Source organism: Elephantulus edwardii, unplaced genomic scaffold (genome assembly GCF_000299155.1).
Source record: "Elephantulus edwardii isolate Elephantulus edwardi_28Jun2011 unplaced genomic scaffold, EleEdw1.0 scaffold00008, whole genome shotgun sequence".
Classification (NCBI taxonomy): Eukaryota; Metazoa; Chordata; class Mammalia; order Macroscelidea; family Macroscelididae; genus Elephantulus; species Elephantulus edwardii.
Window position 1 is genome coordinate 17,419,544 of NW_006399758.1, and position 18,437 is coordinate 17,437,980.

Sequence of the window (18,437 nt, forward strand, 5' to 3'; positions counted from 1 at the left end):
TGGGCTGGGGGCGGGGTACGCCGAGCGGAGGGAGGGCCGATGCCGCCGCCGGCTCTTCCCGGTCGCGGGTTATGTAGCGCGGAGCGTGGACCCCGCTCAGAGCTGCTTGAGAGCGCTCGTAGTTGCAGGAGGCGCTGCGTTGCGGAGCCTGGTGCCCGAGTGACAGTCGCGGCGAGTTGCAGGGCCAGGGGATCCGAGACCGCGGGGCGCAGCTGCAAGCCGTTGGGCAGCTCTTGCCAGCGCCGAGCCCTTCGCCCTTTCCTGGCACTCCTGCCGCCCCGCACCCCACTCTCTCACCCTCTCGCAACTTGAGTCAAGTTGACAAGTCCCGCGGCGGCCGCCCGGCCCGTGCCATCTCCGCTGCGCGCCCCTCCCCCGGCTCGAGAGGGAGCCGCGGCGCCGGCTCCGGGGACACTCGGTCAGCAGCGGCTTGACCATGAGGGCAGCGCGCGCCGCTTAAGTCGCGGCTGTCACTGCCGCTGCCGCCGCCGGACCGGCCGGGCAAGCGCTCCAAGGCAGGCGCTCCGAGCGGCCGCCGGCAGGAGGCGCCGAGCCGGGCGGCTGCTGCGGCGGGTACAAGCCGGGGCCACCGCTCCAAGCCCGAACGGGAGTGGCCCCGCGCAGGCAGGGAGCAGCGTCGCGCACTCCAGCCCCGCGGGCACCTCGGGGGCAGGCGCCGGGCGCAGCCTCCTCGTTCCAACCTCTCTGACAAGCGCCCCGGGGCCGGGAGCCCGGCTGCCAGGCGCGAGGTGGGCGCATTCGCGGTTTCTGGGCTCGTGAGAGACCCCCCCCCCCCGGGCGTCGCGATGAACATCGTGGTGGAGTTCTTCGTGGTCACTTTCAAAGTGCTCTGGGCGTTCGTGCTGGCCGCGGCGCGCTGGCTGGTGCGGCCCAAGGAGAAGAGCGTGGCGGGCCAGGTGTGCCTTATCACCGGCGCCGGCAGCGGCCTGGGCCGCCTCTTCGCGCTAGAGTTCGCCCGACGCCGGGCGCTGCTGGTGCTCTGGGACATCAACACGCAAAGCAACGAGGAGACGGCGGGCATGGTGCGCCACATCTACCGAGACCTGGAGGCTGCCGATGCCGCCGCGCTGCAAGGTAACAGACCCGCGCCCGGGCATTGTTGGGTCAAACCTCTCCCCTAAGCAGGGTGGGGGTGGAGGTGCCCAGGTTCCGCTGTCACGGTCAGCCCTGCTCTCGAGGAAAAGAACACCCCATCGGTTTTCTGGAAGGCGAGTGGCATTTGCCCCCTAATAAAGGAAGATGATCCCTTCTGTATTGAGCAGCGGCAAAGTGTGCCAAACCTATATCCGACTGAGGCCGTATCTCTGGGGCGATTGTGGTATTTTCTAAACCTACTGAAGATAGGGGAGGCAGAGGAAACTTGTTAACACAGGTTTGGATCCTGAAATTGCTACTCTCGCGTTTTGCGATGGGAAACTAACGCGTCTGGGAAGTTCTCAAGACTGCTGAAACAAGTATCTGTGTTTCTGTGGTCTGAACCGCTTAGAGTAGGGCAGGATTGTTGATTGCACTCTAGCCATAGGAAAACAATTACATCGTTTCACTAGAGATTAACGACCGTGTTTTAGTTACATACTCTGGGCATCATTAAAAAGGTGGGTACCCTGCTCTTAAAACTGTAAGCTATTTTGTAAATCTCCCCCATGTTTTTGGCATCCTGAGGAAATCTGCATTTCTGTATAATTATTAACTAATTTGAATCAGAGGTTTGGGTGGTTTTTCAAATTTTTTTTTTTTTTAAGCCAAAGCAGATTCCATAACCAACCACACAGATTGAACCAGGAAACTTGATAATGACTTGATCTTTTGATAAAAATTTTCACTTCCAGGAAAATAATTGGATTTAGCTAAGAGTTTAGGCATCATTCCTTCCCCATTTCAGTCATTTGTCACTAAAACTATTGGCAGCAGCATTTTCGGTCAGAAAATACAAAGTTGAAACTATTACATTTTGAATTGTAGGAATGGATGGGTAGAAAATGCAGATTTTTTTTTTTTTGGTTCTCCTTGTCAAAACCTAAATGATAAACGTTTTCTAGTGAAAAGATTGTAGTTTTAAAATTGCATGTTTAAGATTCTCATGTCAAACTGCATCTACCTGTAAGTTTGGTTGTGTAGGAGAAACTCAAGGGGAGTCAGCAACTCAAGTCCTTTTCCTGCACTTTTCCCTGAGAAGCTTTGGATGAATTCTAATTATTACAGTTTTGATTTTTTAACCTAGAGATGAGCTTTTATTTTTTGAGGGTGCTGATACACAACAGTAGAGCTCTTTGGCCACTATGCAGCTCTCCAAGTAGTGTGTACTATGTGTGGAGACTGAGAATAGTTCTTTTTCCAGGTGTTTTTAGCTCCAGAAAGCTGATCCCCTGTGGTCTGACTTATATTGGGCTTGTCACAGTTACACAACTTTGCCCTCAGCAAAGCTATCCAATAAATTGCTATAATTCCCAAAGACTGTAAGAGAAAGCAGCTGAAGTTCAGTCATTGGCAAGCACTATAGTGATCGAAATTTGAAGCCCATCATGGTACTTTTGCTTTATGTGATGGTCTTTGTTGCTTGTATGTGACTCACTATTTGCACCCCTCTTCTCTTTTCCATGTCTCCCCCCAATCCGGCATTCTGAGAACAGCTGGGAATGGTGAGGAAGAGATTCTGCCCCACTGTAACTTGCAGGTTTTTACCTACACTTGTGATGTGGGGAAGAGGGAGAATGTCTACCTGACGGCGGAGAGGGTCCGGAAAGAAGTTGGTGAGGTCTCGGTCCTGGTCAATAATGCCGGTGTGGTCTCGGGGCATCACCTTCTGGAATGTCCTGATGAGCTCATTGAGAGAACCATGATGGTCAATTGCCACGCACACTTCTGGGTAAATATAAACATCCTTGTTTTTATTGCTGTTCCTCCTCAATGAGAAGCTTGGGAAGGAAAGAGACTGCAGTGCCAGCCTGAAAGCCACCTGGGCTCATTCACTGCCGTGCTTCCTTCTAATTAGCTACTCCCCCGTGATGAATTATAATGTCGGCTGCTTACTATAAAATAGTTGTTTTCTTTATTTTTTTATTCTTCCCCAATTCAATATTTCTAGAGAGGGCAGAGAACTGAACATTTTGAGCTATTTGACAGCCTGCCATAAAAATAACAAGAGGGAGCATAAAATCCTGGGCTTGTTTATTTTACTTTCTGTAGAGTTTGTAAAACACTGGTGGTTCTTATGAATTCCTAAAGTCAGAGTTTAGACTTCCAAATTACTGTTCAGCCACATTTTAGAAAGTGCCAGAAATTTTGACATCAGCATTTGTGGTCCTTTGGGAGTGGTCAGGCCACCCTGGAAGTCACTTAGCATCCACTGAGCCTCCAGGGGTCTGAGGCATGGTCCTTTGTGGACCCATGAGGATTTTGCAGCTGAGAAGGTATTTTTCTCATAAGAACTACTGTGTGCAGGTGGGGATGTGAGGCCTCATGATCTGGGGTTTAAACCACCTCAGCTACTGCTCATCGTAACTGCTGCAGCATCTCACGATGGAGGCAAAAGCCTTTTATTATTCAGGGGTCACAACTAATCCCCCGTTTTTCAATTGAACATATGTTCAATAGGGGAAGGTGTGAAGGACTCCCTCAAAACATTGTGCACTCCTGACCCACATCATGCTTTTTTTTCCTCATAATATTTCCCCTTTACTTTTATAGGCAGATTAGCATCCAGTGAAGAAAGGGTAAGGAGATACTGGCGGGTTTTTTTCCATAGGCGGATTAGCCTTCTAATACAACAAAACAGAGAACTGTTTCTCCTAAATAGGTCACATTAAACCTCATTAATTTTTTAGCAACTGCTTAAAAACTTAATCTGGCTTAAAAAGTACTTACTCAAATATTGCTCATTGAACATCTAACCTTTTCTCTGATCCTGGAAAAAGTGGTCTAAGGGTATTTTGCTTTGTTTTTACACATGAGCTTTAGTCATTTTCACATCTCTAGATATGAACGTATAAATCATCGGTTATCTGTGTCTTAAGCAAGGAGATTATCAAATACAGTTTGGGGGGATATATAAATGGTTTCATGTATGTGTACTGTGTTTATGTAGATGTGTGTGTGTGTGTGTGTGTGTGTGTTTGCACAGTATAGAGAATGGAATTAAAAACTCATTTGCTGCTTTGGATATACACGAAGGGCAGAAAATGAGTAAGTAGGTGGATAAAAAAGGAAAATTGAATAAACCAGGCAACAATCTATGTATTTGTAGCTCTGAGTCAAACAATTTGAATTTTTCACCATTTGAAATAAAAGACCTGCATAATTTACAGGTGGACACTAATTTTCCTAAGGATGAAGCTACTGTGGAAATGAGCTGGTTTCTGTCAACTAATCAGTATCAGACATAGAACATGCATACCCATCATAGATTAGCTATAACCACAGACACTGAAATTGTTTTTAATGACCAGGATATGTTGCAAGATGTCTTGACTTTAAAATTTTACATGTTCATAATCCTCTGAAGGTTAGCTATCTGGATTATGTTTTCTGCATGATGATTTTGCAGAATTTTAAAATTTCATATGCAAGCAGATTGTTGAAGAAAACTCATATGGTCTGCAATAAAACACATATAGGAAGAAAGTACTTTTTCTTCCCTCTTATATAATAGGTCCTAGTTTACAGTGGGAGCTCTGGTAGCCTAGTGGGTAAGGAGTTGATCTCCCAAGCCAAAGGCAAGTGGATCAGATCCAACAGCTCCTCCTGTGTGATTTACAACCTCTGAAAATCCAGTGGAGGGTCAGCTCTGATTCACTTCTGACTCAGTGGCAATGAGTTTTATTGTTTGTATTGGGTTTCTGGGTTTTGTGGGTTTCTTTTGGTTTGGTTGCTTTTTTTTCATGTAGCTTGTATAAAGAACAGAAAATGGATTGCCTTAGCTTTAAGAATGTATATGTTCATTGGCATACTGATGTTCTTAGGCTGTTTTCTAATAAGGAAGAAATTGAGTCCAGTCTCTTAATAGAAAAATGATTCAGGAATTGAATCTATAGACTAGGGCAGAACATACCCCCTTGTGATTTGGGATGTTACTTAACCACACAATTTAGGGAGTTCTTGGAAGTCTTGTTCATTATGACGTCACTTCATATTAAAATTTGGGAGGCTCCTGAATTCTCCAGCTGTTTTTCCCCCTAAGCATCTAAACTTAAGAATTTATTTTCAATATTGAGTCAGAAAATTCATTTTAGGGTTGGAATTTCTGACTTCTTGCCGAGGTTTACAATTCTTTTGAGAAGCTGTTATCTAACAAAGTTTGAAAGAATGCTTACTATAATTTGTTGTGCTTTTTTTCCCCCTAATGGTGGTATAAGAACCACTAGAACTCACCTTCTCTTCTAGTAGTCCTTTTAGGTGAAAATGTTGATGGTAGCTTTACAAAGATGTGCTAGTGCCTGCTGTTTTCCTTTCAGGGAAAAAAGCAATAGTGTGCCTTTTTATTATATTTGGGTGGTAGATTTGAATGTTTTATGGGAGTGAGGGTTAGGAGGGGCAACTCCTGAATAAGAACATCATGCTTGGAAAGGTGGACAGTCGGTGAAAGAAGGGATGACCCTCAACAAGATAGACAGATAGTGCATTGATAGGCGTGGCACAGAGGAGCCTATGAGGATGGCACAGCATGAGGCAAGCTTCAGATCTGTTGGAAGTAGATGGGGCTGCTGTGAGTTGGAGCAGACTTGTCAACACCTAACAACAGCAATAACAAAACATTTTTTAAAACTAAATGAGCCGAGCAAAGTCTTGTTCAGTTTTTGAACAGATCATCTTAAGCCAGATTCTTTAGTTGCTGCTGTTGTGTGCCTTTGAGTCAGAACTGACTCATATAGCTGACCTTCCAGGGGGTTTCAGAAGCAGTTAATAGCACAGAAGGACATTGTCCATCCTTCTTCCACTTAGCAGCTGTTGGAGTCAAACCGTTGCCTTCAGGTGTGCTTACCACTAGGCCACTAGAGCTCTGTTGATACTTGTTTTCCTAGGAAAAAAAAAAAAAGCAAACAACAAACGCATAGTCTGTTGATCCTGATCCATTAGTTCAAGTCACATGCAGTGAAATAGTGAATCACATGAATTGATCCACTGAAGAGCAGTGTGCTACGTCTAGACCTTTCCTCATACTATTTCCCCTCCCTGGGGTGTCCTTGCCATATGATTTGTAAGGAAACATAACCTGTACTCTCAATCCAGCTCTTTCCTGGTGATTTTTTTTTTAATATTAATACTACAAGAAACCTTAGAGACCATCTTATCCAACCCTTGTTTTCTGATGAAGCTGAAGTCAGGTGACCTAAGACTTTACCTTTTTTTCTGATGTAGTTCTTGTAGCATCAGTAGTTTCCCCATCATTTGGTGCATAGCTCTTTATATATAAAAAAACCGAAACCCATGGCCCTCGAGTTGATTCTGACTCTTGGCAACCGTCCATCAGGTTTCCAAGGCTATAAATATTAATAGGAGGAAATGGCCTCATTTTTCTCCTGTGGAGCAGCTGGCAAGTTCTAAGCGTACCCCTTGGTTAGACCAACACTTAACCTACTACACCACCAGGGCTTCTTTTATACATCAGTGTATATTTAGCCTTTGGTACCTTGCTCTCTGCTGTGCAGTGCACTTAAGCTGCATCTCGAAGTTGATGGCAAACTGTTTGAAGGCAGTTTGTTAAATACATGTGTTTCCCCCTTCCTGAACAGAACACTCTTCATGAGTCATTCAATAAATGTTTGATAATACAGACTAGGCTTCTGCTTAAATATTTAGAAGATCACCTATTCAGAGAATGCGCACGTGGGTTCGTGTTCGGACATTTCAAAAGGTAAGCATTATGTTGGACTAACCCAGGCTGTGGAAGATTGATGACCTTTAAAATAGAGCTTGGCTCATGTGCATTATTGTTTATAGCTCCTTTTGTTTTACAAAACAAATTTTCCTCTTCTTTTGCCCACCTGTGCGCACATTTTTCTTGTAGTTTATTAACTCTGATCATGGTGTTGGTATGATCATATGAGTCAAACAAGTTCCAGTTGAACATATAGCAGCTGTAGGCTTCCCAGAGAGGATCCCTACAGCATTTCCTTCCTTGCTCCTTTGTTATATACAGTCTCCATGACCTTGCAGAACTTTTTATAATGCACGACACTATTCTGCACAGCCCTTCAGTCTTCTGTGGTTCACCTTCCAAGTTTCTGCTGTGACCATAATCTTCTCTTGGCCACTAGTCAAGTGGTGGAGTTGGGGTAGGTTACAGTCAGCATAATCTACTGTGAAACACTCAGAGTTACAACAGGACCACAGAGAGTATATGCAAAACACCCAAACAAAACCAAAACTGCAGTCATTGAGTCCACCCAGTGCCCTTGTGTCAGAGTAGACCTGTGCTCTCTAGTGTCTCACTGACTGATTTTTTTGGAAGTATGTCCCCAGTCCTCTCTTCTGACATCCTTTGGATGGACTCAAACTGCCAACCTTTCAAGCAGTAAAAATGGTTAACATTAATTATGCTACCCAGAGACTCCAAATGCAATAGACTGTGCTTTCATTCTGGAGTAGTCATAGAAGTCCCTCACTTAGATAGGCTCTTGCTATGGATCAGTAAGAAGTAAAAATAACCCTGTTCACCTTGGATATATGGAAAGTTGGCCTCTAAACAAAAACTCCAAACCTGTTTTCTCAAAGCTATTAACATTGCTTCACATATTCTATTTGGTTTTGGTGTTTTTGTTTGGTTGTGGGTTTTTGTTTTTGTTTTGTTTTGTTTTATGAGAGGGAGTAGAATCTTATCTTGCCATTTTCTAACAGTCAAAATTTATTTCTTAAGTTCTTTTTTTTTTTCTTTTTTACCGAAGAGCCACATTTGGCCTTTGTTTGTGAGCAGCAAATTGATCCCCGATTAACCAAAAGGGGGAAGCAGGAGCATTTAACTCCCAGCCTTTTATGTTCTGGAGAAATTTTGCATGGGAGAGGGCTAAATCTGTCAAATAGCTAGTCGGTAATTTACTTCTATTGATACGGTAGTCAGACAAGATAATTGGTAGTTAATTAATAGGCCACTTAACTTAAAAGGTTTCACAGTTTTAAAATACTAATTACTGAATTAGGCATTTATCTATATCTAAACGTCTAAAGTCTATTTAGTTAAAAATCCATCCATGAAAAGTAAAAGCCCACCAGTAAGATCTGAGTAATGTAGCACTTAAAGACATTAGTGGGAGGGTTATACCCAGTATCATACAAGTGCCCCTAATCATTAATGTTTAGGATCCTACATGATTTACTAGGTTTTGATCTCAAACACTATGTCCCTCTATTCTCTAGGTAGGGAAGCTTAGTTTTACTCAAGGCCTCTTAGAACTAATTTTTATTTTTAAATCATATCTCGGGTATTCAGATAAAAAACTGTTTGAGTAATATTTTCTCCTCCATGCCATGATACGAAAAATTTTAAGACCAAATATTTTATAGAGTATTGCTTCACATATCTGAGAGTAATTAGTAATTACTGAGAATTTGGAATTCTTATTTTTTGTTCAGAGTCATAAATTGACATAGGATAAGCATGTATTTTTTTCCCCTTTTTGTTTAATACATTGATGTGGCCTCAGTGAAGAACTGAGTAAGGCACATTTGTTTTATTCCAAGCAACTGCTTGGATACCTGGTACCAGAGACCTGGAAGGGTAATTAGCTTTCTTTCCTAACACAAAGTCAGATCACATGCCCTTTGAACTTGGAATTTCTCTTTTGAATATACTACATGCTAAGCCAAATCTATTGCTAGTAAAAATAAAAATCTCTAGCATGATAAAATTGTCACTTCATATGCGTGTTAAGCAGTGTTAGACGCCATATTATAGCAAAAAGCTTCCTGACATCTATGGATGTTCTAGTCTGTGTCTGGGTATCTCATTTGTTGAGAACATACTGTTAAGAAACCAGTGCCGTAATTTCTGTCATGTATGGGGGAAAATAGTACTGCTCTTCAGACTACCAAATCCAGTGTGTAGCTTTACCTTTCTACAGAGTGTGATCCCAACACCCTCCTTGAAAACAGTTGCCCTTTTTCTTTGACTATGGGCTCTCCTCTCTTTTCTCCTGCCTTTCTGACACTGCCTCTCTCCCCCTGAAATGTAAGGATTCTTGCATACCGGGTGCTCTCTTATACCTTTTCCCACTGCTCTTCTTCCAGTTGAATGATCTGTTTATTTCAAGTCTTCAGAAGGTAAGTCATTGGTTGGTATTATGTAGGAGTCATTAAGTCAACATGATCTGTGTCATAGCTTCAATGGTAATTTCCAGGACATCTCCTAAATTCGTAACAACCCTCTTGACTGTTCTGTGCATTTTCTGGGATAGCCAGTCAGTCATCAAACTTGGACATCAACAAATTTGTGAGTAGCCCAGTCCCAGCTGTCCAATTGCCACCATATACTTTGACACCTTCCTTTCCTTTCTCACCTCCTACTGTCCACCTTCAACACCGGCATCCTAGACTCTTAAAAAAGTAGAACTTGATTTGTACTCACTACTCTGCAATCTAGTGTCATCTAAGCCAGACTTATTTGTTATGTGTCTGCATGACTATATTCTTACTATGTAAAGCCTAGACTCATTACCATGACATCTTAAACCACTGCCATCTAGTCTAGTCCAACTCATAGGGACTCTTGGATGAGTTTCTACAGCTGTGAAATCTTAGGAGGAAACTGGCTGTCATTCTCCCTCAGAGCATCTGGTTGATTTGAACCACTGGTTTGTTGGTTAGCAGTGCAACTCGTAACATAACTTGATTTTCATGTAGACTCATAGCTTATTTCCTGCTACATTTCCTAATGTTCTCAGAATTCTTGTCAACTGTACTGGTGTGCTACCTCAAATCCTGCTCACTCCTGTGTCCTATATGGGCTCAGCCTCTGCTTGTTCTTCCTATCTTTAGAGTCCTATGTTAATAGGAGTCAAAAGAAGTTAAATATTTCATTCAAAATATAGCATAGCTTCTGAGAAAGAAAAACACAAAACTATTTCCATATTCACATAATAATGTTTATATCTCTTTGAGGGTGAGAAGCCCAGGTTAAGTCAAGTAGTTTGTGATCATCTGCCAGCCTAAATGGTAATGGTTTGAAAACACCACAAAAGAAAGGACCTGGCAGTCTGCTTCTGTGAAGATTACAGCCAAAACAGCAATTGAAACACCCTTAGGAGTGGTTGTACCATGTAAGAGAAGTGGGACTGATTCAGTGGCAGCTAACAACAACATAATAAGGGTAGCAGTCCCTGGGGAGTAGTCTACTGATTCTTGGGTCAGAGAATGACCCTTCCTTGTTAGATTATGTGCTGTTTATCTCAATTGCTGGAAGCAAAGGTGGTATTTGTTCTTTTCTCCCTCATTACTTCCACATCCCAGGCTCTCTCTGCATCTGCCCAAGTGGGAATTAATCCATAGGACACGTCAGAGTGGAAGCGCTCTTTAACCTGTGCTAATGCTAGCACTGACTGAATAGCTTTTTCAAAGAAATTGAATGGAGAGCGCCTCAAGAGTACTGAGCCGCTCACAGCAGGATCGGGTCACACTGGCCTGGAGAAGAACAGACCCTATGGTTAAATGCTTAACTGATCACATTCTTTAGATTTATTCTCATCCTTTAGATTTGTTTTCACTCTGATCATTTTTCAGATTGTCAAGGTTTTTGGGCAGATTCCAGAAAATTGATTTTAGTAACTTGAATCCATCTAAGCCATGGCAATCAGAAAATTCTTTTCAAGCAATGTAATAACCTCTCACGGGAGTTAGAGTAATTTTTTTTTTTTAAGTAGGAAGCCTGTTTTATATAAGTTTCATCTTGAATTAAGGAATGTTAATAGCAGATTCATATAAAATTATGCGTTTGTCTTTTCAGAAACTAATCAAGGCTGCTTCAATTTTATTAAATGGCCCGTTTGCTTCTGTGTAATTTACATATGTGGATTATAATCCACATCTATATAGATGATTATATGGACAGTATGCTTCATTTGTTGGTACCTTCTGGTATGGTCAATGAATAGTAAGCAGAAGGCGCGTGATTACGGTGTGATTTTAGACACCCGAGCTGGGAAGTTGGACAATGTCCTGAATATGCTCAATGCCTTGGACCCCAGAATTGTACTATACTGAATTTCCACTAGGGGGTGTACTGGCAGGGTGGATAAGTAGCTGAATTTCCTTCTAGAGACACAATTTATATTTTAAGAGAATGGGTCCTTTTTTGCAGCTAACCTTTGGAGTAGGAAAAATTCTAATAGAATATATCCCCAGAAGTCTGATTCAAACAATAACTTAGTTTAGCTAGTAAAGAATGCCTGCCTTGATCATCATGTAAGTCTCTATGGGCTCAACTGAAAACAGCAACTCAGAAACAGTAAGTTTTTGGTAGTGGAGGAGGGCCAGCTCTGAAAAAGAGGGTGAGAATGGTTAAAGAATGCAATTGATGTCACGGAGTTGTACATGTAGAAAATTGTACATGTTAAGCTGCTGTGTTTAACAACAACAAAGAAAACTTTTTTATTTTAACTGGCAGGTCAGTAAGAAATAGGAAATTGTTCCCTGTCAATGGAATGAGTTAAGTCTTGTGGTTTGAGCCTATAATTCCATACAGATCAGATTAAGATGGGTTAATCTCTCCTGGTTTAAATAGTGATGTCTTAGAATAACTGCCCCATGGGACTTCCATGGTTGTGATCTGTATGGGGGCAGACCACTACATCTTTCTTTCTCCTTCTGAATGGCTGGAAGTTCAGACCGCTGCCTGAGTGCTAGACTGCTGTGTATCCTCGGCCTTTTGAGAATTACTTGGTAGTTAGGCATTCAGTGGATACTGCCTCCTGATCACTGCCTCTTGACCCCTTCTTAAAATTTCTGTTTCCTCCTTTCAAGTAGACCCCTTGCATTTATGGTTGACTGTAACTCAGAGCAGGAGTGGCATTCACTTTGAAATAGCTTACCTCTGGAAACTCTATGAACATGGAGAAATGATGAAAGTTATCCAAGTGTTCAGGTCTTCTGTTCATAGGGTCACTATGAGTTATCTACAACTCGATGGCCCTTAACATAACTCAGAGAGCCAAGTCTCTTAATGCTTCCTGCCCCCCACCACCTTAAAAGACTACAGATATATAATATTAGGTAGACAAAGCACACATTTGGCCCCTGTAATATAGGTGACAATGCAAGGAAGTTTTCTAAAGCTACCCTCACATTTTGTTATAGCATTGTTTACTGTATGCAGGTAGGTAATATATGACTGTAGGGTTTAATCAAGTTTACCAATTTCAGCCACCTGGTCCTGTATCCTTGGAGCGAGGTTTATATAGGCTTACATCATCTCATCATTACTGGGGAGCACCTTTTTATCAGAGAAAATGCTATCATATTTTACTCGATTGTCCCCAGCATAGCCCATTCTTGAATTCCTTTTTCTTTTTGGAGTTATTTGTCAATTCTCTTACAACCCAAGTTCACACCTGTCAGGGACCATTTTCCTAAATGCTCTAAAACTAAAATTAAGTGAACCACAGGGGGGAAAAATTGAATATCCTCTCATAATGATCATAAAACTTTCAACACGCAGCAAATGCTGCTAGAATATTTAACAAGGAAGGGCAATTACTGCCGTAACCTTGAGTGCTGTCAAATTAACCCAACTGACAAGTCACTTACCATGAATTCACATTTGGAAACAAAACATTTATGGTTCTGTGAAACTTTCAAAGATCCTCGAATGTGTGAAAGGTGGCAGCAGTGTGAACATTGTGTTCTTTGGTTTGGGGAAACCACAGTGCTGTTCCTTTCATTTGCTGCTTGCATTAAATGTGAATTTCTTGGCTTTTTCTTCAAGTTGCTTAGTTCTGGGATTCTTGAATATTAATATAGTTCAACTAGCTGGTGTTATTCCAAACAATAGGCCTCAAAATAACACTTCCCAAATCAGGGTATCTGGGAAAATATTTGTGGTGTCACTTACGTAAGCACATGGGTATTTTGAGGACAAGTGAAACTTAAAATTCAAAGCCTGAATTTTTTCCCACCTGCAAATTGTCATTAACATACTGCCCCCTACTGATTTCTCAAGGATTTTCAAATCAGGATGGTCTGCAAACTCCTGGAAAATAGAAACAGGAGGTTTAAGAAATTATTTGGAAATCATTCTGTACTAAGTGTTTTGTGTTTGCAGAAGACTTTTTTCCCCACATCAGGCATTGTAATTTGTATTAAGACCGTTGGCTTTCTGATTCTAATAAAACTAGATTGAAGAAAGAATTAGAAAATGCTGTATTATGAGAAAATACTATTTGCCAGTCTCATCTAGAATTCTGGATGGAAACTTTAGCAGCTGCAATAACTGTCAACAGTTTGGTTTTGAAGCTTTTCCTAATGGTCAACATCAGGTTTTCCAGGCATGGAAGGAAGAACGGGAGGCAGAACTGGGAGCCACACTTAGTAAGAACCAGGAACTCAAAACCAAAAATAGATAGCACTTATAACCAAAATAGCCTATAAATACATGCTTAATGAGCTATGTGTGCATTCACTCTGTTTTTATATGGCACATAAATTTTACAAAGCTATTTCATAAACACTCTTGTCTCATTTGAGCCTCAGCAGTTCTGAATCAAGTAGAGCCATTATCCCCATTTTTATGGGTGAGGAGGCAAATCGAAAGAGGCAGTGGGACTTGCCTAAGGTCACCACAAGGGAGGAAGAAGCTAGGGCCCAGAACCCACTCCCAGACTCCAGATGAAATCCTGTGCAAATAGCTTTTGGGGCTACAAGGTGACTTCAAAGGTCCTGATAACAGTGGATTTATGTTGAGGCCTTGTAGTTTGATGTAAAAAGTAATCTTCCAATCTTACATTTTGTTGTTGTTCTTTGCATGGTTAATTTAGCAGTGATGGATTAATCCTAGCTTAATACTACTGGAAATTTTGTTGCATAAATCAGACAGCATATCACCTTCTAACCTAAAGCTCCAGTACCACACTAGTGTTTCACTCCCAGTGCCCAGTCCATCTGCCTTGCCGTGCCTCTTCTGTGATTCCTCATTGTCTGAGTCTGAGGTGATTCTTTAATTGAGGTGTAGTGCATCTGTGGTCTCTCAACTTCTTGCCTTCTTGTCCTATTTTGCATGCTAGCATTGATGAACTAGACAAGAAAAAAAAATGAAAAGGACTCTTCTCCAAGAACTGACAGAACACAAAGTACTAGAAATACATAATACTAAAGTTTCAATAACAGTTTGCTTTTAGTTTTGTTTTGTGGTTTGTTTTTTTTTGCATATGCCTTAGAAAATGTGAAACTCTTTATTCTGTTATATAATAATCTTATGAGATCAAAATTCCAGATAGCTTTAAAAGCTTTGTCTTTGGAAATATTAATCACAGATTTTCAAAATTGTGCCATTTTGTAAATGGCTGATGAGACATCCACATTTATGCCTCAGGCATCTAATTTTTAAGGGAGGATAAGTTTTTGCTAGGTGGGGATTTCTTAGAGACTTACATGTTGTTACATGCTGTCAGGTGGGAACCAGTGCTGCTGATGCTGCAAGTGGGTTTTCAGAGTCTGTAAACTACATAGGAGGAGATTGCCCATCTTTCTCCTACTGAGCAACTGGTGGATTTGAACAGACTACCTTGAAGTTGGTAGCACAACTTTTGACCACTAGTCCACCAGAGCTCCCTGAAGTCTTACAGAAGAATGAAACTTTCTGTAGATCACTTTGTACCCCGAATGTCTGAGATAAAGATAGCATGTGAAAGAGGTAAGTGCTGAAACTTGTGAGTTGCCATCAGTTCAGTTGCCATTCACAGTGACCTTGTGTATAAATAAAACTGCACCTGAGGGTCTGTGTTGTTGAGGACATAGACAACAAAACATGTACCCACTCAGCTGTTTCCACATGTGCAATGCAGTGACTTGATTATTGTTGTGCCACAATTCTCACTTTTCAGAGTCCCCTTCCTTTCTATTAGCATAAACTCACTGTCACTTAAAGTTCCTATCCAATATTCCTAGTTGTTGTCAATTTGGTCCTATTTCCATAGTTCTTAAAAGTATAATGCTCAAGGCACACATTTTCTTTTTCACAAATTAAGCTAATCTGTTTAAAAGGTTTCTGGGGATATTTTTAGTTTAAGGTTTAAAAGTTATCTCAGGGCTATAACTTTGGGAATTTATCTCACCGTCATAGCTCCAGAAGTCTAGAGTCCATGAGAAATTTTAATTCTGTGCTTCATTCCTCCTTTTTTTAAATCAGGATTCTTCCAGAGTATTTAATGAAAGTTTAGAGAGACTTAGGGTTTCTTTTCATTCATTGTTGCACTTTTCTCCCTATCCATCCCCTTCCCCCCAATTCACTCTTCTCTTTGAAAAGTCAGATTCTTTCATTGTTATACAGTCCCTCCCCTGAAGTCCACTCCACTGTGGGAGTCATTCTGGAAATGAAAGGACCTAATCATATACCTTTTAAACAGTTCTCTCCCTCATCTGTTTCACTGCAGTATACATTATTTATCCCCTTTTTCTCAGTCTTCCCTCAACCCCGATGTGAGTCCTATTTACAAGAGCTGTCCTATGCAATATTTGTCCTTTTGTGACTGAAATATTTCACTCAGCATAATGTCCTCCAGGGTCACCCATTTTTTATAATATTGCATGAGTTCCTTGTTTTTCAATGCAGCGTAATATTCCATTGTGTGAATATACCAGAGCTTCTCTATCCATTTGTTTGTTGATGGGCCATAGTGTTTTTTTTTTTGTCAAAGTGTTCAGTAATGGTAGTTAGACACGACCCACTTGTCTCTTTGCAGAGAAGCAATTCATGGAAGCAGTTAACCCCATTTTGTGCATCCTCTCATTCCTCACTCTGCTTCCTCTGTTGCTCCTACAGAATTATCCTGCCAATTCTTGAGCCCTGGATAGTTGCTTTGAAGCAGTGAGACACCAGACATTATGCACTGAACTAGGAGGTAGAATAGAAATCCAGAACATTATAAGGCCATTGAGGATAGTTGCTCAGTCCATTGCCTTAACTTCCAAACCAGGGAACCAGATGCCATGAGGAGTTTGACTGCACAGTCAGCCTGAGCAGGGTTCGGAATGGAGAGATTCCTCAGCTTGACTCTAGAACCACGTGCTCCTAATCTTCACCTTGTGGGTCAGGCTAAGGTCTTGGCTCTGCCCCCCTTTTAGATTCTGCTTGACCAGAATCTACAGTTTATCTGGATCCTCAGTGACTGTTGCATATGAAAGTTTGAGGCAAGACTTTTTTTTTTGGCAAGGATTTTTTTTTCTTGTTGAATGTAATTTATTTTGAAAACCACAAGGGTTTTTTTCCTTTAATTTTTACTTTACATTGGTTTGCTTATGTAGTCTATATACATTGTGTTTCACATTATCCTTCGTTTACACTGTTTCATACAATCATTCCCCTTAATTATGTTTTATAAAATTAATCATTAAACTATGCCCACCATTACCCTGTCTTTCCCGATCTCCCCGCTGGATGTTTCCCATTTCCTTTAGCTACCCCTCCCTCCACCCACCATATTATGCGATCCTAGGAGGCAAAATTTCCTTTTTTCCCCCCTCATTATTATTAATTTTAATGAAAATTTAGAGATTTTGGATTTCCATTCATTCATTGTTGCACTTTTCTCCCTCTCCACCCCTCCCCTCCAGTTTGTTCTCTTTGAAAAGTAAAAGAAAAATTCTTTTACTGTTATGCAATCCCTCCCCCAAGTGCACTCCACTATGCAGCCTTTGTTTTGGACTCATGTCATGACAGTAATACCTAATATATATCTTTTAAGCAGTTCTCTCTTTCTCTCATCTGTTTCAATACAGTATACATAATTTATCCCATCTTTCACAATCTCCCCCCAACCCCAATGTCAGTCCCGTTTTACAACAGTGTCACTAAGCAATATTTGTTCTTTTGTGACTGAGATATTTCACTCAGCATAATGTCCTCCAGGGTCATCCATTTTGAATATTTTATGAGTTCCTTGTTTTTCAATGCAGCATGGTATTCCATTGTGTGAATATACCAGAGCTTCTCTATCCATTCGTTTGTTGATGGGCACTTAGGTTGTTTCCAACTCTTTGATATTGTGAACAAAACCACGATAAACATGGGTGTGTATGAGACAAAACTTCATATACACTTATTTTTCTTCACACTTTCTTAATGTTCTATTTCCTCCCCTCCCACCTTTCAGGCACTATCTGTGTTGTTCCCAGGTGCTAACCATCACTTTAGGAGTCTTGTAGCTGAGGAAAATAGCAGGCCATGAAATCTGGGAACAAATAAACCTGATTTAGGTTTCTTTTTAAAATTATATTTCAAGTCCAGTATAAAAAAAATGAGTCAAGGTGCTTGCCCTAGGTTCTTGGTATTGCTAGAACAAACAAAAAGACACAGGTGATTTTTTTTCATACTAGATTGCTAACCAAAAAGGTCAGCAGTTCGAATCCACCATTCTAAAGGAGAAAGATGGATACTCACCTGTAACCATTAATGGTCTCAGAACCTGATTCAGGGCCCCTCTGAGACAGAATGAACTCAGTGACAGAGGATTGGGTTTGGTTCTTTTCTGTTTGGAGGCTGAAAGTCCAGATGAGGTTTTTAGTCTTGACCTTGGGCAAGAACTGAAGTGGCTGGAGGAAGTTCCAAGAAGGCAGGGGCACCACCTGTTTACTCCTGCCATCGCCATCACCACCTCGCCCAGTGCGTGGTGCATTGGTAGCTACTGGAGGATTTGCGTCTCACATATACTTAATCTATTTAAAGTTTTTCAAGTCTCAAGATTTAATAGTAATGATTTGAATGGTTATCCAGAGTTTTGCTTAGTGCTGACTTCTGCTACATTTTAGTATGATTCTTCCATGTAGAAGCTAGAATCCACTACTAGACCAGCTGTTAGGAACCTATATATTGCCTTTGAAAGACAGTTCCTGATTTAGTGATAGACTGGTGGTCTGGCGATGCAGACGTTCAGGCAGGCCCCTAGGTTATAAACAAGATCTGTTCCTAAGTGCTGCTTTACATTGATTTTGTAGGTAAATCAGAACAGGTGCATATGGTTCTTCTTTAAAGCATTGACTGCTAAACCCAAGGGGGGTGCTTCACACCCATCAGCCGCACTATGGGAGAAAGGTGAGCTTCTGTAAAGACTGCAGCCTTGGAAACCCTACAGGTCAGACCATCTCTGTTCTGCTGGGTTGCTAAGAGTTAGAATTGACTGCATGGCAGTAGCTTGGTCTGATGGTAATAGGTTGGTTTTCATGCAGAAAAACCTAAAAATAAATAAACCAATAGAGAAACATCAAGACCTTTCCAGTAATCT

The 18,437-nt window shown here is 41.4% G+C and overlaps 1 protein-coding gene across 1 annotated transcript in view; it reads left to right on the top strand.

Moving 5' to 3' along the window:
- The first annotated feature begins 544 nt into the window (after nt 1-544).
- Nucleotides 545-18,437, top strand: part of RDH10 (retinol dehydrogenase 10 (all-trans)) — a 31,274-nt gene continuing 13,381 nt past the window's right edge. Inside the window, exons 1-2 of the mRNA XM_006880464.1 lie at nt 545-1,095; nt 2,652-2,887. Of these exons, the coding sequence (XP_006880526.1) occupies nt 807-1,095; nt 2,652-2,887 (525 nt within the window). The 5' untranslated portion in view covers nt 545-806. The remainder of the gene's footprint in view (nt 1,096-2,651; nt 2,888-18,437) is intronic.